At 39.6% G+C, this 23,121-nt stretch overlaps 1 protein-coding gene across 3 annotated transcripts in view; it reads right to left on the reverse strand.

The window, feature by feature from the left end:
* Positions 1-3,654: 3,654 nt before the first annotated feature.
* The window catches only part of FILIP1 (filamin A interacting protein 1), an 87,785-nt gene continuing 68,318 nt past the window's right edge, over positions 3,655-23,121 (reverse strand). For 2 of the 3 annotated variants that reach the window (XM_015817485.1, XM_015817487.1), the window contains 2 exons: positions 19,034-21,839; positions 13,609-13,835 (listed from right to left, as the gene is read on the reverse strand). In XM_015817485.1, the coding sequence (XP_015672971.1) occupies positions 13,629-13,835; positions 19,034-21,839 (3,013 nt within the window). In that variant the 3' untranslated portion in view covers positions 13,609-13,628. Of the gene's footprint in view, positions 4,468-13,608; positions 13,836-19,033; positions 21,840-23,121 lie in introns of those variants that run through there. The other variant, XM_015817486.1, reaches the window with a different exon arrangement.

A 23,121-nucleotide genomic window follows, 5' to 3' on the forward strand; every position in this document is an offset into this window, starting at 1 on the left:
TGGACTTCAACTCCCAGAATTCCACAGCCAGCGATGCTGGCTGTGGAATTCTGGGAGTTGAAGTCCACATGCCTTAAAATTGTCAAGGTTGAGAAACACTGATCTAGTTCTTCCCAAGAATTTAAAATGTGGTAGTTTATCGGAGTAGTATGTATGCAGATTCAAGCGGCGAGGCCTTTTGCAATTGGCAATTGGACATTTTGTCAATGCAGAGATTTTCTTAGTGCCACCCAAGATTTTTTGGTATGCCGTCCAGTTGGCCAATAACTACTGGGACCACCAAGCTGGTTTATGCCATAATCATTCCGTTTCAGATTTCAGATCTCAATATTTTGTGATCTTTTCCAATTCTTCGTGTTTTATTCTGCTATCCTCTGGTATTGCTGCATCAATTACCCACACTTTCTTTTCAGCCACAGTTGCATCTGATGTGTTAGGAGCCAAGTATGTATTGGAAATAGAATATTTACTGTAATTATATGATTAAGGTCAGTGTAATTGTGGAAATTATATGGAGCACTGTATTCAATTATATGGAGCACTGTATTCAAAAGCAGATTATATTCAATGTATTCAGATAGCATGATGAAGACAAAGGTCCAGTAAATTCCTAATGAGTGCTTCTCTGTAGTTCTGTGGAATTTGTACTGAAGTGCTTTGCTGTTGCTTTCTTTTGACGTAGTTAAGTATTAGAAAAAAGGATGTCTCTCAGAGGTTTGCTTCTGAGCATTGGGTACAGAAAAGACAATTATCCCAGCAGTTACATTTAAGCCTATCAGTTTGTATGGTGTTTCTGGCAATTTCTGTTGAACTTTTTTTTTTTAAAAAAAGATCTTGATAATAAAAATAGGCACTTCAGGAATAAGATGACATGGCTTATTCCAAAACTGCTGTTCTTCAGAAGTATTGAGATACCATCCCCATAATCCATAACAGGGCAGCTATTGTGGGTTGAGGATTATGTGCGATATAGTTCACTCTGGAGTACTGAATGAAAGAAGTTTGATATAACAGTGGGCAGTGAACCAAAAAAGGAGACAATAGAATACTGTAGACTGCCTGCCAAGAACACCTAAAAGCATGGATGGCATGACAGAAGCCGTATCCTGGCCTTCCCCCTTTGGTGCACACCAGGAATCAGTCACTCTGTTCTGCCCTAATTTCTGTAACTTCTAGTGTTTAATGTTTTAGCAGTTCTGCTGCTGCTAAGATTAATCACCGAGGTTAAAACAGGCTCTCCTTTTCAGCTTGAGAGAATTTTTGAAAAAATGAACCTCACAAAATGTTGGGGAAGGTTGGGGCTTTTCTTTTTGGTATTGGTGGCTTGGAGGACTACATGAGAACTCTATTCCATGCACATGGTTAACCATTTCAATCGTCTTTAAACTATGGGAACTTCTTTACAGAATGGACCCTGGCACTTCTACAGTGCAGCCTTCAGAGACCCGCATAAATCCTTGGGGTCCCTCAACCCAGCAGAAAAGTGAAATAAATAACAGTTTGCTATTAAATATTTGGTTGTAGATTTGTGGGAAGTATTACGAGTGTTAAAAAGCTGGAGTTTAGCAAAGGGTAAAAATGCATAAGTGAATGTGATTTGCAGGATTTAGAGATAATTACTGAAATCGTAAAGGTAAATGTTGATCGACATCATAAGGCAGTGATGGCAAACCTTTTAGAGACCAAGTGCCCAAACTGCAACCCAAAACCCACTTACGTATCAACGGGTGCCAGGTGGGCGTGGCCCATTGGGTGGGTGTGGCCCATTGGGTGGTCGTAGTGGCGGTAACAGCAGACTGGGTGGGACTAAAAAGTTTAATCAATCAATTCCAACTTTGAGAGATCTTTTTTTCCCCGCAAGTTGAAATTGATTGATTGATTGAACCTTTTTTTTTTTTTTTGCACATGGCGGTGGAGGCCTAAAGCGAAAAGGTTTTATAAAACACAGTTGAAGGCCTAGGACTGGGGCGACAGCGCGCGTACCCACAGAGAGGGCTCTGCATGCCACCTGTGGCACGCGTGCCATAGGTTCGCCACCACAGTCATAAGGTTTTTTTTTAATTTTCATGGTTTTCCAATTAGCATAACTTTACAAATAGAAAACTCTGCCCAAATCAAATCTCTGACATCTACTAAAGCTTTCACAAAATATAAAAGGAAAAAATTTCAAGTCAGATAAATTGGTGGTTATCCCATAAGGAAGTTGAAGGCTATGATTAACTCTACTGTGTTACTTCTGCTGACTGATCTTATCCATGTTTATTGATAAATTCCCCTTGATTTCATTGGAATTTACAACCATCTGTATAGCTAGCAGGCCTTTTCTCATCTTATTTTGCATAAATACCACCTTAGGTATGTACGTAGCATTACGTACATTCAAGCAGCAAGAGTCTTCCTATGTCCACACATAGAAAACCCAGATTATGTAATGCACAAGGAAATACTTTGCCTATGATAATACTAATTTGTGGTGTATGCATGTGCCTCCATGTCAGTGTTGACGCCTGGCAACTGCCTGGACAAGTCCCTGCAGTTTTCTTGGCAAGATATTTATAAATGGCTTGTCCTTGTTTTCTTCTTAGTGTTGACACAGAATGACTGGCCCAAAATCACCTAGCTGGCTTTGTCTCTAAGGCAGGACTAGAACTGTCCCCTTGTTTCTAGCTTGGTGTTTTAGCCATTACATCAAATGGCTCTGACTTCTATAGCCACCCATCTCAACAAGTAACACTAATTCTTTAGTCTCATTGAAATGCCTGCTTTCAGATTAATTTTCTAAACCTCCATTTTTGCTCATCGCGATTCCTTTCCCTCTTCTTAATATTTTATAAAATATAAATATTTCATCACAATTACATTGCCATTTACTTAATGAATATACATCTGCCACAAGGGTTATACAAGAATTTACAATATGCGTTGCCACTTTTGCTAACTCAATTATTATATTATTTCTGTGTTCCAGCTAAAATATAATCTCCAGATATAATTAGGGGGATCTATTTTAGTGTACAAATCCTTCACAAAGACACCTTCATAAAATCACCTATTTGGTTCATGATGAAGTCAGTCTGATAAACAGTAGTAGAAACTAGTTTTGAAGCTCAGCAGATGCCCTGCCCTTTCGTAATACTGAAATAATGTTGTTCTGAATGATAATGCAGCATTTGCATGCAAATGGTTTGGAGACCAACAGATGAATCGGGCACATGTCACCTCTGTCACTTCTGTAAAAAATGGACCAAGGATTGAGGGATGCTCGGAAATGACACAGGAGGAATTAGGAAGGGAAAACTTCCAAAATACCTGTGCATAGGTAATTTAGATTCCTACATAAAGGGTTTGGGATGATGATCTCTACCATTCAGTTTATTCTGGAGCTGAATTTCCTGGTACATACTTAACAAGGCCAGTCTGCAGCAAATTGAAAACAGTGACTCAAAGGTAGAAGTAATTAACTGATAATTTGCTACCTAAACCTATACAAACCTAATACAAACCTATACTATATCTGAATACACTGCAATTAATTTCTCCATCCAATTAAACAGATCTTAATTAACGTAGCATAATATTTTTAACAATATGAACTATTAAGAATTTTTTTTTTAAAAAAATAGCTGTCCGTTAAATTCAAGGACTACCATATTGTTGCACGCTTATGAAAATTTATTTGGCACAGTGCGATAAAAAGAAAACTTTTTGGCACAAGAATATGTAACAGCACACATGTAAGCATTGTTTAATAAACATCGGCATAAAATATTTTTAAAAAATCGTGAAACTCAAATACAATTCAAGGCTTTGGTTTGTTGGCTATTATTTTTATATTAAATCATAGCGCAGTGCAAAGTTCTATAATACTGTCTTCTAAAGCAGTCCTCAGGGCAATTCAGTCACACAGTCACATTTTAGCTGGAAACATCTGTGACACGTTTTCTTTAAAAGGTGCCTTTGTTGAGGTCAAATCACTATCACTACCTATAGAAAATATACAAACTGGCACCTTGCAATTTTGACAGTGTATTCTACAAAATTAATGTGCCATGGACATGGTAGTCAGAAGGTCTGGCAAAACAAAATCCCGCATTACAAAGTGTATTATAAAAATAAATTATGTAGGAAACACCAAACAAAATCAGACAAATACCAATTGGTTTGAACACTTTGCAAAGCACATGTTTTCCTTTCTTACTGTCTAGTTTAAAAAAAAAACCCAGCAAACACAGTTTCTTGAGAATTAAAATAAAAGTTGCACATGCACACAAAGAAAAATCAAAATCCAACGGAAGCAGCAAAATATACTTCCACAAGTGATCAGTAGCATGGACGATCAGAATTAAAGAGGCAGAACTTTCACAGTGATCAATCCAGAGGTGTGGAGAAGAAGTGCACAAGAATAACACGGAGTTGACGTGGCTTCTCATCTTGAGTTTATGCGCACCTGACGAATGACGATGCTCTCTAATGGGGAAAGAAGCATAGTAAAGCAACAACTGTTACCATGGAAAACATGAAAGCTTATGAGGACCCATACTGTGTTTTTATTTCATCCCAACATATTACGGTTATTTCAAAGTGACATTTCGTATCATATCAAGATGGCTAGAGTAGAAATTGGAGCATTCCAGAAAGTATTTATCCTTGTGTTCAGATATAGAAAAGGGATTATCCATTCCACTTGTGCATCTTCATGGAAGACAGTCAAGTCTTGTTTTTCCCTATTACCTCAACAATCAATAGCAATAACACTTAGACTTATATACTGCTTCACAGTCTTTACAGCCCTCTTTATGGAGTTTACAGAGTCAGCACCCAACAATCTGGATCTTCATTTTATTGACCTCAGAGGGATGAAAGGTTGACTCAACCTTCAGCCAGTCAGGATCGAACTCCTGGCAGTGGAATGCAGAGTTAGCCTGCAATACTGCAATCTAACCACTGTGCCACCATGACTCATCAACAGGGTGAGGAGAACATTAGGGGGAAACAGAGCCACACATGTCTCTCTTTGGTGTGTGCAAATTACTTGTGCTTAATATGATCAGTATTATATGGATTTCACATTTATTCTTTGGGTCTTTATGTCATGTACACTTAGGAAACTGGGAAGGGACATAATGATTAAGACCCTTTAAATATAGGCAGTGCATCTAAGGTACTGGATAATGTCCCAAATAATTACTATTCAAATACATATTTGAGTGCATAAAGAGTGAATGCTTTTGTTTTCAGCATTTTTTTTTAGAGAGAGAAAAAAAATCAAAGAATGAAATATTATCTGTCTTGGTTGACCTTGAAAGCAAATTATGGTAAAACATTTAAGATAGCTCCATGCTTTAATTTGGGTCAAAACATAGAGCAGAAGAGAGCAGATTGGCTTAACTTTAGTTGGATTCATCCTAAGCCTATGGAGCTTCAGAAGAAAAAAATGGCTTTTGTCTGTGGGAGGGGGGGGATGGAATTAAAAGATACCGAATTAGGTGATGAATAGATCAGTCCTACTGATCAACCTGCAATCAGATCACCCTCAGTTGTCCTAAGTGCAGCTTCACAGATGAGTAGCATATTCAAGAAGGATGGTGGCAAAAAGACAAAAAGCGAGGTCCGTTTCCTTTTTTTACTTACAGTCATGCTGGAGTGATCAAGGATGGGCAGGGGATGGTAGGTCTCATTCAAAATTGCCCCCCTAAGGAATACTGGGAGCTTTGGTAAAATTGTCTGAGCAAACTGCCTGAGAGGGGGAAAAAAAACAATAAGAACAAAACAAAAACACAGAATGAGTTGGCTATGATGACAGGTCGCACTAAACTCAAGTCAATGGATTGTGGTCCAGTTTGGAAGATAAGTTTGCCGTTGTCTGAAAGGAAGGCCGGGAGAACATCCAAGTGGGACTTTGGGAGAAGAATGTCACCCTTTCTCTCCTCCTGCAAACATTCCATTCTTCTCTAGAAATATGAAGCTAGGAGGTCTATATAGTCTATGGTAGACATGTCAAACTCGCGACGTCACGTGATGTCACGCGACGTATCGGGACGGTTTTGCCATTGCCGGCAATGGGGTGGGCGCGGCTTCCGGATGACGCATCCGGCCCTTGGGCCGGCAGTTTGACACTCCTGGCTATGGTGAAGGCAGTGAGTTAAAAAAGTCTCTTTTTTGAGCATCTTCATATAATGTTGTCCTACAGAATCTCTAGACCAGTGGTTCTCAACCTTTTTAATGCCGCGACCCCCAACCGGTCGTAAGTCGAGGACTAAACCGGTCGTAAGTCGAGGACTACCCAACCGGTCGTAAGTCAAGGACTTTCCCTGCCCGGGAGCGCCGCACATGCGTGGTTCCGCCCCCTGCGCCGGCCGAGGCGTAGCTGGCAAGCGGCAGAGACGGAGCAGGCCGACCACCAGCTGGCCCAGCCCAAGGGAGGTAAGGCACCCACCGGAAAAGGGGAAAAAAATGGCGGTCAGCCTTGCTTGGCGACCCCCGTGAAATGGTCGATCGACCCCAAATGGGGTCGCGACCCATAGGTTGAGAACCGCTGCTCTAGACACAGGAGGAGGAGGAGGCTGGGCTCTGACCACTTTCTCAGTGAAATAACAGGATTGAGCTACTTCTAGGAATCTGACCATGAAACTAATTCTTGTCCAACTCTAATTTAAAACTTCAATTTTAGCAACAAGAAGGAAAATAACAGCATTATAGCCGCTCACGGGAGGCAGAAATTCTCTTTCCTTTATGAATAGCATTTGATGAAGAAGTTAAAAGAAAATATTTCTGTACTTTAAAAGGACCATATAGGGTTAGGTTTTCATTCTGGGACTTCACCAATAAGTAAGAAAAAAAGGAGCCCCTTTCTTTGTTTAAGGATTTCCAGTTTGGGTTTATTTATCTATTTTTGCTTAGACAGCACACATACGTCTAGGATTGCTTCAGACTGAGCTGTCAGGATCCAGCTCAGATAAAATACATTAGACAAAATATTAATTGGTAGATATATTAAACTGATAACAAAGATACTTATCATAAAATCCCCAGTTTTAACATACGGCTGTGAAAGTTGGACCATCAGAAAGCCTGGGCAAAGAAAAATGTATGCCTTGAAGTGCGGCGTTAGAGAAAGTAACTGAGAATTGCTTGGACCACAAATCTAACAAATTATTCAGTCCTACATGAAGTAAAATAAAGTTGATCATGGGAAGCATTAATAATGAAGCTGAAGCTTGGATATTTTGGACACATAATATAAAGATAAGAAGACCCCAAGGCTTGGAAAAATCAAAGGCAATTGAAAAAGAACCAATAAAAGGTAAGATGGCTATAAGCAATCACCAATGACACAAGTATGAGTTTATAAGAATGCAAAGAACCAATTATTGACAGATAATCTTTGTGTCTGTTGGGTCATGAAGAATCAGAAGGATCTGAATGAGAGCACAACAAGGAATTGGAAAATTCCATTATAGTTAATTTGGCCCATGGATTGCAGTGAAAACAACACAGTTAACTGTGACTTTCTTTGAAAATTCTGGAAGAAGACCGAGTCTCATTCTTTATAAATGTCAACTGCAGTTGATATGAACTTTATCATTCTCATCGCAGCATCATTTGCTTTTTTAAAGTTGGGGGTTTCTTTCATAATCCTGTTATCAAATTGAATACCTCTGTGTTAAATTTTCATATATTAAATGTTTCTTTGTAAAAAGAATCTCACCCTTACAAAGTAGTAAGTGTTGATTATAGAGATGAACCAATATACATTATTATTATTATTATTATTATTATTATTATTATTATTATTATTATTATTATTGATGATCATCGCACAGAGCCAGATGTTCAGACTGGATTTGGCATTTTGTCTACCTATCGAGTCCTTACCAAGGACCTGGGATAGGCAGATGTGGATGTTTGATGGTATTACAGATATCATCGCAGGATGGAAGCAATTTCTAGTAAGGCCCCCTTTTGCAATTGACTAATGGCGAATTTGTCAATGCCAATGGTGTTCAAGTAGTGCTCAGTTGTTTTGGGACTGCACCCAAGGCGCCTATTACTATTGGTACTATCATTATTATCATCATCATCATCATCATCATCATCATCATCATCATCATCATCACCACTATTATTATTATTATTATTATTATTATTATTATTATTATTATTATTATTATTATTATTATTATTATTATTATTATTATGCACTCTATTGCAGTTTAGGCATATGTAAACAAATTTTGGAATTTTCAAATGTATACTTTGCAGAAGTGCCTCTTATGGGAAAAAGCTGATTACCGGTAAATTAAGTCCTGGCTAAATCAAAGAGACATCAATACATCCTGAGATCAAAATAGCTATTCTACGACATTGCCACTAGATGGCACTACTCTAACCTAACTCAAAAAGAAGCAACGATTCCCATTATACTTACTTGGAAGCATAATTCAAAAAAATTCATGAAGTTTACTGCCAGGTCATTACTTTAACTATTTCAAACAGTAAATGTTGAAATGTATACCCATATTTGCTCTTTATAATTAATGTGATGGTGACATGGCTATTTGACACTCCAATATCAAATCTGAATATCCCAACCATATAAAAACATACTGATTAAATTAATTCTTGGTAGCTCAAAGTTACGTTTCTTTCCTCATCTTAAATAATGTTCTGCAAGGCCCATAGTTTGCAGATTTCTTTTCTGCCATTCCTGTGTTTCAACAACTTTAAAGACCCTTCCCTATAAATGCCTCACTGGAGTGTATCACGTTTTGTCACCTCCAGAAGATTAACATAATTTAATCCAAACATATTTCTATCTAGTCTTGCATTCTTGGTTGATACTTTCCAACCTAGAAGTTCTTAATAATAATGTACACAAAATCCCTGCAGCAGAACCTTGTCCAAGTAGTAAGATAGTTTTAACATGAGGTCAACATTTACAATCACAAAATATTAGCTCAAGCTTTTATAAAAGTTCAGTGAAGATTAAAGGAATTACATTGATTTGGGGGGGGGGGAAATAACCTTCTGTGAAAATAAGCCCCAAAAGATGATCTCACTGCCAGCAAATGACAGTTTTGATCATGCTCACTAATGTCAGCAGCTAATAGGCAATAAAAGCAGATAAGAGCTTTCTAAAACCATGGTTACTATAGTAGCTGGTGCCATAAGCCAGTTAAAACATTGGGAAGCAGGTAGCAAATGTGACCCTAACACTGTTATCAAAATGACCTCAAATCCAAGTTAATTTTGAAAAGATATTTAAACTAGCAAACATTGCATACAGTCCCCCATCAAACCGTATCTTGAGACTCTTATGGTATTTTAGTGCTACAAAAGCATTATATGAAGAACAATATAAAAATGGTCTGGGGTCTCATAGCTACAGAACATTAAGAATTCACTGGATAATACCTGCCATCAATGGATGGTATAGAAAACTTATATTTTTTAGCAAGCTTTTGGTTTGCTTCGATGATCCTTAAACTTATGGGCCAGTACATATAATTCTAAGATCAGGGGAAAGATTATATGCTAGTTTTGTATTCATTGAATTATTCTGGGGTGGTAGGCGCCACTTAACGCATTACTGCCAGTCTGTCCACATTGGTAGATTTTATTCTAAATTAGATAATGCAGTTCTTTTTTCAGAGCTAAAGTACAACTGTATTTTATCTAACAAGCAACATAAAAAGCTGTCGTCAATCTACCAACCAGTTAGTGGTTGCTGATGAGTTGCAAAATCATTGTAAAATGGGTTCAATTTTTTTTCCAACATTAAATATTCCACATATCAACAAGGCCTGATCTGATACCCCACATTATCCCTTACCTCCATTTAAATACAAATTCTCCCTTTGTTTCACATGGTTATTAAGAATAAAAATCTATAAATTCAGCAGATGCAAGAATAGAGCTGCTACCTCAACAATGTATTAAAATCATACCTTTCCTAGGCTCATATAAATGAGTAGCTGCCATTGATTTCTATGGTCAGAGCATTGTCTTGTAAAAGTGAATTTAATTTATTCCCTGCCCCTCCCCTCCCCACCCCCGTGTATTGAGTAGCCTGGTCCTTAACAAAGATCCCATGACGTTAATAGGTTTGATAAAATGAATATATTAATTCATCACATCATATTCAATTTCTTTTCTAAGCCACATTCAGTTTAGACTTTTCCTATCATTAGGGAATGTGGCACATGTCACAGGTGCAACCAACATATCTGATAACATAGTTGACATCTCTATTATTGTACTAAAGAAGAGAGATCCTGCAAGCATCTTTATGGCTTCAACTCATATTTTCCCCACAATAAGAGTAAGGATGTATGCTGAAGGAAGAACTAGAACTCAGTTTCCTGGTTTCTAGCCCAGCACTTTGGCTACTGCAGGGATCTTCAAACTTGACCCTTTTGTGACTTGTGGACTTCAACTTCCAGAATTCCTCAGCCAGGCATGCTGGCTGAGGAATTCTGGGAGTTGAAGTCCACAAGTCACAAAAGGGCCAAGTTTGAAGACCCCTGGGCTACTGCATCAAACTGATTCAATATTATGTGAAAGTCTCATTGACCAAAGCCATGATGGGCAACTGAAATCAATTATCAATGGACCCACCTGGTGATGACCATGACATGTGGAGGTTTACAAATTAGAATATAAAAATAATAACTTAACAAACAAAATGTAAGAAATAAAAATGGATATGCTGTGTATCTGTGAAACTAAGAGAAAGGGCTAATACAGCTAAAAAAAGATAGCTGGAGAAAAATATAAGAATGCTTGTAATATCCGTATACTTATGTATGCAAATGATGCCATGCTGTTGACTAAGAACTCAAGTGATTTTTCAGGAAATGTTAATTAGGTTATGATGAAAAAGCTACTATGGTTTCACCGATTAATTAATGAGATACTAAAGTACTTGTGCTTGATGGAAAAAAGTGGAGTGATTATTGCAGGTAATAAATAAATGATATTCATCTAGAGTAAGTAAATGACTTTATGTTCCTTGGTAGAATGTTTCCGAAATTGGGGAAATTGAGACAGATATTTTAAGATGTGTAAATACATACCGGCTGAAAAAATAATAATTAGTATGTGGAAGAATGAATGCTTGTTGAAACAAGCAAAATTCTTCTACCTAAGTTGTTATATAGAAAGTGAGGGTTGTGCAAGCAAGGATAAATTTAAAAGTAAGTGGAATGGTCAGGAGCTATTTACCGGTAATAAGCATTTGGGGGTGCTGAATGAATGTGACCTTAACACAAAAGAGCGTGAGCAGTACAGAAGAATTAGGATGAGAGGGTTTGGTCCCCCACAGAAAATGAGAGAGGACTGAATTGCAAAACAAATATGTGAAGAGAAAGTGAATGGGTTAAGGGGAAAAGAGCAATTAAGAAAATTATGGTTGGAATTGATAAGAACCTCAGAAAGAAACAGGGGAGAAGTTTAAACAAGCAGTGAATATAGTGGAGGTACAAGGTGAGGTACAGAGAATGCTGTTGGTGTTAACTAAATGTAATTATATCTTTTTTCATTTTTTTTCTCCTTTCTTGTATCGTTTCTCCCTTGTGCTTACTATTTCTCATTCTTTTTCTGCACTTTGTACCATGTTCCTTGCCCCAAAAGGGAAATACTGTGATGGGCATATACCTTTCATTTTACACTACTATTCCTAAGTACAAGAAGCTGGGAGCTGAGAAATAGGACAGGAAAAGAATTCGGCATGTGTTGCTTATCTAAGCAGGAAAAATCAATAGAAACCATGTTTGTTGTTGTTGTTGTTTTAAAATCACAGGTTGTGAATTTAAGAACCTGCCACAAAGAATGCAGATGCCTTTGTTAGTAAGGTTGCTTGTGAAATCTATTCAAGAGCCTCACGTTTGTAGGAGGGAAGGGCACAACAATTTCAGCAAGCAGGAGAACAGTCTGTTCCCAAGCCCCTCAGAAGTCCAGTAACACTCACAGAAGTGCACAAGTTCAAATTAGGGTTAGTTGTCCAAAGAAAACAGTATTGCTGGAACAGCACAGAGCACAAATGCCACCTGTGTAGAAACCCTTTACCAATATAGTTAGGCAATATGGGAATTTGAGGTTCAGTGAATCAGGCATCAGGCTGAGGAACATCTGAGATATCATACTCAACTGAAATATCAACATCTCATCTTACTCAACAAATTGTGCTCTTGTTGTGATCTATGATATTTTGAGACCTCTGTGTAGTTTGAGGAATGAGGGTTCAGTCCATGGAAGAACTGCTTAATTTTTTTGCTGCTTTTAACTAATGTGTTATTCATCCGGAATTTGAAATATTTGAAAACATTTCAGTACATAAAACTTCTAATGAGGAAGAAAATGTAGCTATCTTCTTCCACAACTTCCTTCCAATTTGTGGAAGACTTATAGTTTATGGCACCATTTCAGTTATGATTCATTTGTTTATTCATATTTTACTTAGAGCCACTGATGGATGGCCAAATTTTTGTTTTATAGACTATTCTTTCAAACAACTTAATCTTTTCCCTTCAGATGTTCCCACCAGTCTTCGAATGAACAAATCCATCCATTCTGTTTTAGCCAACATAACCATTTTATTTTAAATGGTTAGGGCTGTAGGAAGATTAAACTTTATTACATCTCTCTCTAGTCCAGAATCTTAAGAAATCTCTTGCTGAATTTTAACAGATTACCCAAAGAGGGAAGAAAGGAAGGAATTTGGTATCAAAGTCTTTTCTACCAAAACTAGAAGTTTTTGTTCCATTAGCTTGGTTTTTTTTTTTGAAAGCTTCTTTCATAATTGAAATCAGCATGTTTTCTAGAGATCTCTATTTTTAAAACACGCTTTCAAAAACAAAAGTAAAGCACTTCAAAAAAACTCAATGCAGACAGAAGAAACACAGTCAAGAAATCACTGTCCAGCCTTTCCCTGTTCTAGACACAGGCTGGGACTCTGATTCAGAATGGCTAATATTTAACAAGGTCTCTATTCCAGTTTGTTTCAGAACCTTGTCAAAAGGTAGAGATAACTGCCTGATTTATCAGTTATTGACATGATTTAGAATTTTAAATGATTCTAATGATCCCTCAATTTAGTCATACTTGAGAAGGAGGAAAACATTAAAGGCTGGCTCTTTATCAGGTTTTAGGTTCTACTAAATCACTAAGTGGGGCATTTCTTTTTGCCAGCTTTTAATCTGAGAAACATCAGAACTGAAGGAACAAACAATATGCCATCTCTAATGAGCTACAATTAAACAGTGAACTCCGTTAGGCTTCTGGAAAACCACTCATTTAGATGTCCTGACGGGCTCGACTGATTACAAAAGGCACAAAAAAAGTGGTTATAAGAAAACCATTTTATAATTAAGAGGGAGGCGTTTGAACATGTCAATCAGCAGCTCCTTTATAGAAGGAGCTGAACCAGGCTGATCTGTGAGTTTTTAACTCAACTGAGGGGAAAGGAAGGGATTATTACTACATTCAGGAGGTAAGGCACGCATGCATTAGTTGATGTGACAGCTTCAGCAGGTGTCATTAGTACATGCCAGCACTAAACACCACACAAGCAGGGCTTATTTCCATGGTAGCAGTAAAATCTGCACAACATACCCCCTGAGACACTGCCCTCAGCCCTTCCCCCCACCAAGGGAGGAAGAGCTATTGGCTGAAGACTTCTTCAGTTCTATTTTCATAGACTGAGTCTCCGCACGAGGCTCGAATTTGGTCTGATTTCCTGATCCAGGGGCCGGCACAATTGGCTTCCCAGCTTTCATACCTTTAGATACAGGGATTCGGGTAGGTGTAGGTCTCTGGGATGACCCATCCTGTCCTGTCTGCAAGACAAAGGGGGGGGGGGTAAAAGAGGGGAAAAGCCACAATGTTAGATTTATGTGTGCAATTTTGTGCATGTACACACAAAATGTTTTTCAACTTCCCTTTCAATCTAGGGCTGTGCCAAAATCAACAGTCAGCTTCTATGCCTATGGTAGAGCATAACCTAGCATTCCTGCTCCTAGTTCAGTGGTTCTCAACCTGTGGGTAGGGACCCCATTTGGGGTCGATCGACCATTTCACGGGGGTCGCCAAGCAAGGCTGTCTGCCATTTTTTTTGTCCGCCATTTTTTTTGTTCGCCATTTTTTTCCCCCTTTTCTGGCGGGTGCCTTACCTCCCTTGGGCTGGGCCAGCTGGTGGTCGGCCTGCTCCATCTCTGCCGCTTGACAGCTACGCCTCGGCTGGCGCAGGGGGCGGAACCACGCATGCGCGGCGCTCCCGGGCAGGAAAAGTCCTCGACTTACGACCGGTTGGGTAGTCCTCAACTTACGACCGGTTTAGTCCTCTACTTACGACCGGTTTAGTCCTCGACTTACGACTGGTTGGGGTCGCGGCATTAAAAAGGTTGAGAACCACTGTCCTAGTTCAACATCTTAATCACGGTACTATACACTCACACACACACTTCTACAGCTTCTTATCTAGAAAGCATTTAAGACATCTTTTCCATAATACATATACTTGGAGGCTCAATTTTCATTGACATACTGTAGCTGGGGACTCAGCCCAAGGGCAATCTAACTTCTTTCAGCAAGCTCATCAAATCTAATGCTAATTATGCAAAGATTGGCAAGATGGCCTCTGTCACTTCCTCAAATGGCATTGTACCCCCACCACACACGTTGAAATTTAAAACTTTAAATGTACCACATGTAATGGGATGCTGGAAAATGTGGGGTGATATTAACCCTTTGAGGTAGAGGCCAGGTCAAGAAACAGAAGCCACAAAAACTACTAGAACTCTACTTTTGCAGCGTATAATAACAAAATCGTGAAAGACTGAAAGGGTTTTTCTCTGCCTCCTCTTATACCAAAGAGAATCAAGGCAGGGTCATCTTGAGTTTCTTTCTCATCCTGTCTTCTTTCCCAAGTTGATATTTAATTGTCCTTGCATTGTTTCTTCAAGGTGATCTCCAGCAACATTCAAGGAGGGAAGATAGACCAATACACAAAACCACAGTTGTCAGGATTTTAAAATATATTGATTCTTAGAGTAGTCTTTCCCAACCTGGTGCCCTTCTGATGTAATGGGATTAATTCCCTGTTAATGTGGCCAAAACAGTTTTGCTGGCTCATCTGGAAATTGCCAGATTAGAGAAGTACTTTAGTGACTTTTCTCAAAACTTTAGTATTCCTATTATGATCTAACTCCTTTTGGAATGTCCAAATTCTGAGTGGGAAAAACTCACTGGTTTTTTTTTCAGTGAGGTCCGCCCAAGCTGCAGACATATCTAGTATACAGTATACCACTTTATCTAATAAAGTTTAGCCTAAAAAATAGAAGCCTGATGAAATGTAGACCAGGAATTCCTGAAGAAAGGAGAAAGATCACTGGAGGAAGCTATGTCCTTACAGTTGATAGTGCCCATTCATTAGAACTAGTAGTGGGACAATTACATCTACACCGCACATTCATTTTATCCAAAAGAGTTTGCTGCAATTTGCAAACTTGTTAAGAAGGCAAATATAATCTTAACCTTGTTTACATTGACAATACATGATTCACTGTAAATTAACCATCATTAGTCTTGTACTCTCCAAGTATCAATATCCCAAACATCTACATTTGAGTACAGGCATTGTTGAAAATTGCCAGAGATGCAGCCCAAATCATCCAGTGAGAAGAATAATAGAATAACAAGAGCTGGAGGAGACCTTAGAGGTCTTCTAGTCCAACTCCCTGCTTAAGCAGGAGAATCTATTGCAGTTCAGACAACTGGCTGTCCAATTTCTTCTTAAAAATTTCCAATGATGGAACACCCACAACTTCTGGAGGCAAGTGGTTCCACTGGTTGCTCTACGGTGAATATGACAGATAAGTCTTTGTAAAGAAACTAATTGGTTTTTTTTGAGACCAAGCATAAAATATTTGTTAGAATATAGAATTAGAACTTCGTAGCAAACTTTCATCCCGGTCATTCCAGTCTAGAAAAGTAAATTAGTAGAAAGAACAAAACTGCCTTTACAAACTTTCAAGCATCATGAAAGAAATACCCAGAACTCATATTGAAACATTTAAAATAACAATAATCAGAATAACAATAACAACCAGCTATATTTCTACTGTATTGAGTTAATTCCACGTGGAACAAGCTTGCCTACATTTCATTAACCTGAACTTCATTTGTCAGGTATCTGAATGGTTATTCTCAGCAGCAAGATTAAAAAAAAAGCAGAGAGAGAGAGAAAGCAGAAGTTCAAAAGTGGATTAGCCAGCCCTCCAATAAAATACCAGGCAAAAAAAGAAGCTTTGCTGATGTTAATTAGTGCTCTAGAGCAAAGCATCCTAAAAAAAAAAAAAAAAGCATGTGCAGAATCTTTCTGGCAGCTTAATCATTAATAGCTACAGTTGAGCAACTTCTCTGCCTGAACACTCTGGCTGGCCAAGATCAAAGACTCTTCTGTTTCTGGTCTACTGGCAAGACATGCTGGGAATATGCAATAGCGGTAAGAGGATAGGATTGGAGAACTCAGGTTTGGGAATGTCAGCTATGTAGCTTCATTACTCTGAGCTTAGTCTACCTCAAAGCATTGTTGGAAAGCTAAAACCACCATTCTTGGCTTCATTCCCCCCTAATGCCTAACTTTCCACCATTCTAGCTTAAATGGACTCCAGAAGATGGTAGAGGACAGGAAGGCCTGGAGGAACATTGTCCATGGGGTTGCGATGGGTCGGACATGACTTCGCAACTAACAACAACAACAAGGAGAAAAGGGGCATTTGGATGATACCAACGTGTGAAACTACCCTCCACAGGGCACGATAGGGCTGCCAGCCCTTCAGCCACGGGCTCCTGGTAGTTCCCAGCCTCCCCAAGAAGGAGGAGAATGCAGTCATTGCCACTAAGCCAATCATTGTTACTGAGGGAGGGGCCCAACGTCTCACTTCCAAATAATGGGAGTTAATCAAAAGGGCTGATTGCCTTTCCAATCCTTTCCCTGCCACAGCTACAAGGCAAGAGAGGGCTCTGTCTGTACTGAGTGCTCATGAAGGGAGAGATGGTGGGAGGAACAATGAACCCTACTTTGTACTTATCTTCTGCCGTCAGGTCTCCAACGTGAGATTCGGGAGCAAAGGAGACACCCTACCCAGGATGCAGCAAAAGCAACATGGGAAGAAAAGGAGGGGAAAAGTCTCTTTTGCATGCTAGTTCTCCCGGCATCAAAAACGCTTGCTTGTTACACACACACACACACACACACACACACACACACGAGTGGCAGCTGAACAGTCTTGTTTCCCACCTTCCTGCAGGGAAAGAGAAATCAGGTGGAGGTGGCACTTCTTAGCCCAGGGGTAGGCAACCTTGGCTCTTTTATGACTCGTGGACTTCAACTCCCAGAATTCCTGAGCCAGCCATGCTGAGGGGAAAGGGAGAGGTTTCCAAGCTGAGCCATGCTGGCTCAGGAATTCTGGGAGTTGAAGTCCACGAGTCATAAAAGAGCCAAGGTTGCCTACCCCTGTCTTAACCTTATAAGGTTGCCAATGAGTGGTGGCAGGAGAAGGCAGCTTCACCTCCAGGCTGCCAGGAGACGTTCTGTAGCTCTGTGCCCACAGCCCTGCAGGGATCCATTCTCTACATGCATATATACACCTGAGTATACACCTGTGACAGATGTAACTGCAGCAAAGATGGGGCAACTGAACCACGAGAGTGCCCCTTTGCCTCCAAGTACCTCTCCCAAACCTTCCCACAGTGCAAGGTACACTGAACCCACAAGGGCCACATCAGCAGTTCACTAGTACAGTGAAGAGGTGCGTCAAAGTGACAGATCTACCTAGCTACTCAGAAACCACTGCACACGTAACAAACAATATTTATTAGAATATCACTTAGTTCTTATTCTCGCCTACATACTTAGATTTCGTTATATTATTTTAGTGTAGGAAAGGGCATGCGAAGAGAAGTGGAACACATGGATCGGAGATCTTATTTGACTCAAGGTTGTCATTAATTACCTAACAGAATCCCAAGATTGCAATCGAAGCATGGTTACCTGAGATCAAGATGGCAATAGTGCTGTTTAAAAGTAACTCAATCACAACTGAATCGTCCTTATTATAAACACAATGGGATTTTCCACGTTGGGCTAAGCAGCACTAGTTCTCATTTTATATATTTTCATGACAAAAGGAAATCCTGTCTCAGTCGCCTTTCGAAAGACACAAATTTATAAAATGATACAGATGACCATTTAAAATCTGGAGAATTAGTAACAGGGAGGGAAACGGATAGGATGCCAATCTATCTTAGAGACACTTCTCCCTCGTGTTATAACCCAAAGATACAATGAGAAAAATATTTTAAAGTTTGTATAAAGAATAAAGACTTGAATAACGACTTGTATTCAATACCTAGTTTTTAAATGAAGTAGTTCTTTGAGTTTGAATATTCAAGAATTCTTTAAAACCTCAGAGGTTTCCTTTCTCCTGCCCTGATATTCAATAGAGGAAAGAAAGGCAAGCGAGACCATAACTTGCAGGAAAATTGCAGGAAGATGGATGGAGATAAAATGTAAAGGTTTTAAAACAATTACATTAAAAAAATTAAAAAAACCACTCCTACCCTTACAGTTCTCCCTGATTTAAAAACAGCCCCCAGCCACTATTTGGGGATTAATTAGGGAGCATTTTTGGATTTGGGAAGTTATGAGCAAAGGACAGGAAAGTAATGTCTTTAAGAGACCTCCTATTTCTATGATTAAAACATCCCAAAAATTCAGCAAAACGGGGGACGAAATCAATTTCCAAACCCATGAGTTCCAGGCATTTGGAGACTTGGGATGAGTGGCTTAGAGGTTTTGAATAATTTTTGAATAATAAACTCAAACCATTACAACTAATGAGGGGGCCACAGATGAGATGCTGGAGAAGGGCTGTTCGCAGCCCATGGGCCACAAATGGAGTCCAACTCTACCACCACTTTCCCCTACATTGTGCAGATGTACAAACAGGAAAAAAGAGTCTAGTGTGCTTACCACTGATTGTGTTCCTCGTGTGGATGATGTAGTAACTGGAGTAATAGTAATGGTGCTGGTCACTTTGCTTGCTCCAGATCTTGAGGATACATTATTCCTGGGGGACCGAAGGACAGTGCCTGTCAAGTCCTCCTTTTCTGCCACTACATTCATAGGCCTGACAGTAATTACAGGACTCATTCCTTCTTGGGCAGTGCTAGGTGAGCGTTTAAACTGAGTCCCTAAGTGGATGTGAATTTTATTGTCCTCTGTCGTTATAATGCTTGCATTTGGATTGTACTGTCGGACTGGAGTTGGGACAGTTTGTTTCTCTGGCGTCACTCTAAACACAGCTCTCCCCATGGTCATGTCCTGTGACTCAGGGGATACAGTAATTTCTGTGGGTGCTGCAGAGGTAGATAAGGTCATGATCTGAATTGGGGACATGGGCCTTTCCATGAATGGAGACATCTCACTCTCTACAGATTTCTCTCTGGAAAAAGTAGTCAGAGTCACTGGTGACATTGCTCTCTCTGGACCCATTGGGCTCTCACCACTTCTCCCTTTTTGGGACATAACATTAGGAGAAGGAATTATAGTGATCCTTGGTTTCTGATTCCCTAGAGTAGGAATAACAGTGGTGCTTGAGAAGAAATCTTCAGCTGTTGGGCTGGTGATTTCCAAAGTTGCTGTACTGTTTTCATGATCTGGTGTCACCCGAATATGAAGAGGCTGCCCCTGTTTTGGAGAAAGAACCACTTCCCCGGGACGCTCAGGGCTGGTTTGAATTCTGGCTCCTTTGTCTAGAGTTGGCTGACAACCGTTGTCTCTTTTTTTCATCCAAGGAATCCAAGATTTTCTCATGGTAAGCTCATTTGCAGCTGGGGGATACCTGTTAAGAACAGCCGACCTGTCACTGGGCTTCTTGAGCCCAACCTGCCGAAGGTTGTTCATGATGTGGTTCTCCTCCTGGAAGGACTTCCTAATGAACACGGCAGGTGTTTCTTCTTCTGCCATTTCACCATTCATCATATCAGTTTGTACTCCAGTAGATGTAACAGGTACGTCAACCATCCTTCTGCCATTCGTGCTGGGTCTCAGGACACGACTATAGCGTTTAGACAGCTCAAGCTCTTTTGTCAAATTCAGCACCTCCTGTCCCATGGCTTTGCTTTTACTTTCTTCTTCCAAAAACCTTTGCTGGAGGACTGAATAATCTACTTGGAGCTGGGAAAGCTGGTCTTCTTTGTTCATCAGCTCATGAATTTTTTCTTTAAGAGCCAGGACTTCTGCCGTCAAGTCCCTGCATTTAGTTTCTTCCACCCGAAACCTTTGCCTCAGCTCAGCCTCTTGACTCACTGCCTCTCCCTTCTCTATTGCTTTATTTTTAGCAATCTGGAGCTTCATTTCTTCCAGCTGTTGGGAAAGAAGATTCGCTTTGTCCTGCTCAGTCCTAAATTTTTGCTCCAGCTGATCATATTCATCCTCGGTTTTCATCAAATCTCCCTCAACCACTTCTAACTGCTTGAGACGATTTTTTAGCTTTTCTATTTCAACCGTTAGTTCTTTGATCTTGTTATCTTCTTGTCCAGAAAAACCTGGTCCTTTTCTAACTCGGCCTCTGGCAATTTCTCTCTCAACCTCCTCTATACCATCAATTCTTTTCTTTAATAGGTCCACCGTACAGCTCAGCTGCAGTGATTTCTCTTCCTCACTTTTTAACTTGTTAATTAACTCATCCTTTTCCTTAGTCAAACTGGATACTTCTTCCTCCATTTCAGATTTCAGCTTCAAAAATTTTTTACTTTCCTCTATTAGCTTTTCAGTCACTTCCATTACTTTGCTTTGCTCCACCTTAAAGTTTCTAGTCAGGCTTTCCACTTTCCTCTCTTCCTGTTTTATTTTATCCGCCATGTTTTTTCTCTCATCCACCAGCATAACAGTAAAAGACTTCAGCTTCGTCATATCATCTTTTAGGATCAATTCTGCCTTTTCCAGTTTGGTTTCGGAAACCTCTAGGTCTTTTACCCGAATTTTCACTACTTCCAACTCATTGATCAGGTCTTTAGTTAAAGTCTTTTCCTTCTCCAAGTTCAAACGCAGCCGGGCACATTCCGATTTGCTTCTGCTGAAGGCTTCTTCTAGCTTCTCAAGATCCGACATCCTCTTCTGCAGTTTCTCAACTTCAAGCCTCAGTTCCTTACTCTGGTGTTCCTCCTCCTGCAATTTCTTTTTCAACTCTTTGCACTGAGATTCTGTTTTGGTGATCTCCTCATCTTTGCCTTCCATTTCAAGCACACGCTTGCGAAGGTTTTCCACCTCAGCCATTAAGCTGGAATTCCCACATTCCCCTTTGGCTATTTTGTCTCTCAACTCCTGAAGCTCCTCTTCGGTCTTTTGAAGGCTTTTATTGGTTTCCTCGAGTTCCTCAATTTTGTTGCTTAAGCCCACTAGCTTAAGCCGGAGCTGCTTATTGTGTGACTCTTGATTGGTAAATTTAGCAGTCATCTCCTCATGCTCTTGAGAATATGAGGCTGTCTTGTACTCAAGTTCAGTCTCCAACTTTATTAACTTCTGCCCATCTTCTTTTGCTTTGGAATTTAAAACCTTAAACTTTTCTTCTTCTTCTCTCAATTTCTGGCTGAGGGTTTGTATTTTCTGGGTTTGCTGATCAAGTTGTTCAATGTGCAGCTGCCGTTCGTCCACCAGCATAAGGGCAAATGACTTGAGTTTAACAAGCTCTTCTCTTAGCTTATTGAGGCGCTTTGTGTTTTCTTTGTCCTTGCGAGCTTGGTAGTTTTTTTCCTGTTCAAGCAGCTTCTTTAACCTGAGAGAAGAGACAGAGAAAGAATGCGTTCAATGAGGTAAGGTCTTTTTTTTTTTTAAACTTATTTCGACTCCCTTACAAACTATTTAAACAACAAGCTAAAGCATAGAATGTTCATTGGTTTTGGCTTAGAATAAAATGAGAATCCAGCCACTGTGGCTGCTTAACTACGGTACAATTTATACTTAGCATGCTATATGAAGCCAATCACTTCTGCAGTGGCCTGTCTCAAACCCTGCCTTTCTGTGAAGGTTCTGCAGAAGATAGTAAGGTTTCAGTTACTGAGGATCCTAGAAACGACAGAATTTCTGAGTCCTTTTCTGGGTTCAGGCTGGGCATGGGACAGCAATGGCTTAGGTTGCTCTAGTGCAGGGGTCTTCAAACTTGACAACTGTAAGACTTGTGGACTTCAACTCCAAGAATTCCTCAGCCAGCCAGGGCTGGCTGAGGAATTCTGGGAGTTGAAGTCCACAAGTCTTACAGTTGTCAAGTTTGAAGACCCCTGCTCTGGTGGAAGATCCTTTTTGGAACATCAAGGGAAGGAATGTGCTTCCCCCTGGCCCAATTAGACTCTTAGCAGGGTTCCATACCATTGACTACAGCAGGCATCCTAAAATTCTTCAGCTCATCCACCTCTTCATGAAGTTTCATATGTTCACCGACCCTCAAGCATTATATGGAAATAATTTAAGAAATAATATTTTAATTAAGGGTACTATGAATATTCGGAAGATTTGCAAGAAATACCATTTGCCTGCAAGCAAGAACTGATGGGACCACAAAATAGATAAAATAATAGTAAATGGAGAAGCCAAAGTGCTCAGGAACTTTTGAATTCAAAGACAAGCACCTGCCATACAACAACCAGACTTAGGAATTGTTGGTAAGAGAAAAAAAATCTGAATAGTGGACGTCGCAGTACCTATAAATAGCAGAAGAGAAAATCACAAAATACAAAGGCCTGGCAAAATAAAGTAAAATACCAATAGGGATAAGTAGTTAAAAGTTAATAAAAACAAACATAAAGATTGAACAGAGAAACTCTGATGAGGATAGCCAATAAGACTGACATAAAAATGGAACAAAAGAGAAACAAGATGAAGAAAAATCAATAAACTCTCAAGATTTATAGTAACACCCCAAAAGAGCTTGGATGTACTGTTCAGAAATACAGCTTGTAAAACTTGAACAGTTTATTTATATCCTGCCTTTATATTTTTTAATCAACTAAATGTGGCAAACATATCTAATATTCTTCCACCTATTTTCCTCACAAAACCCC

The sequence above is a fragment of the Protobothrops mucrosquamatus genome, unplaced genomic scaffold (assembly GCF_001527695.2).
Source record: "Protobothrops mucrosquamatus isolate PMUCROS unplaced genomic scaffold, P.Mucros_1.0 scaffold594, whole genome shotgun sequence".
Classification (NCBI taxonomy): Eukaryota; Metazoa; Chordata; class Lepidosauria; order Squamata; family Viperidae; genus Protobothrops; species Protobothrops mucrosquamatus.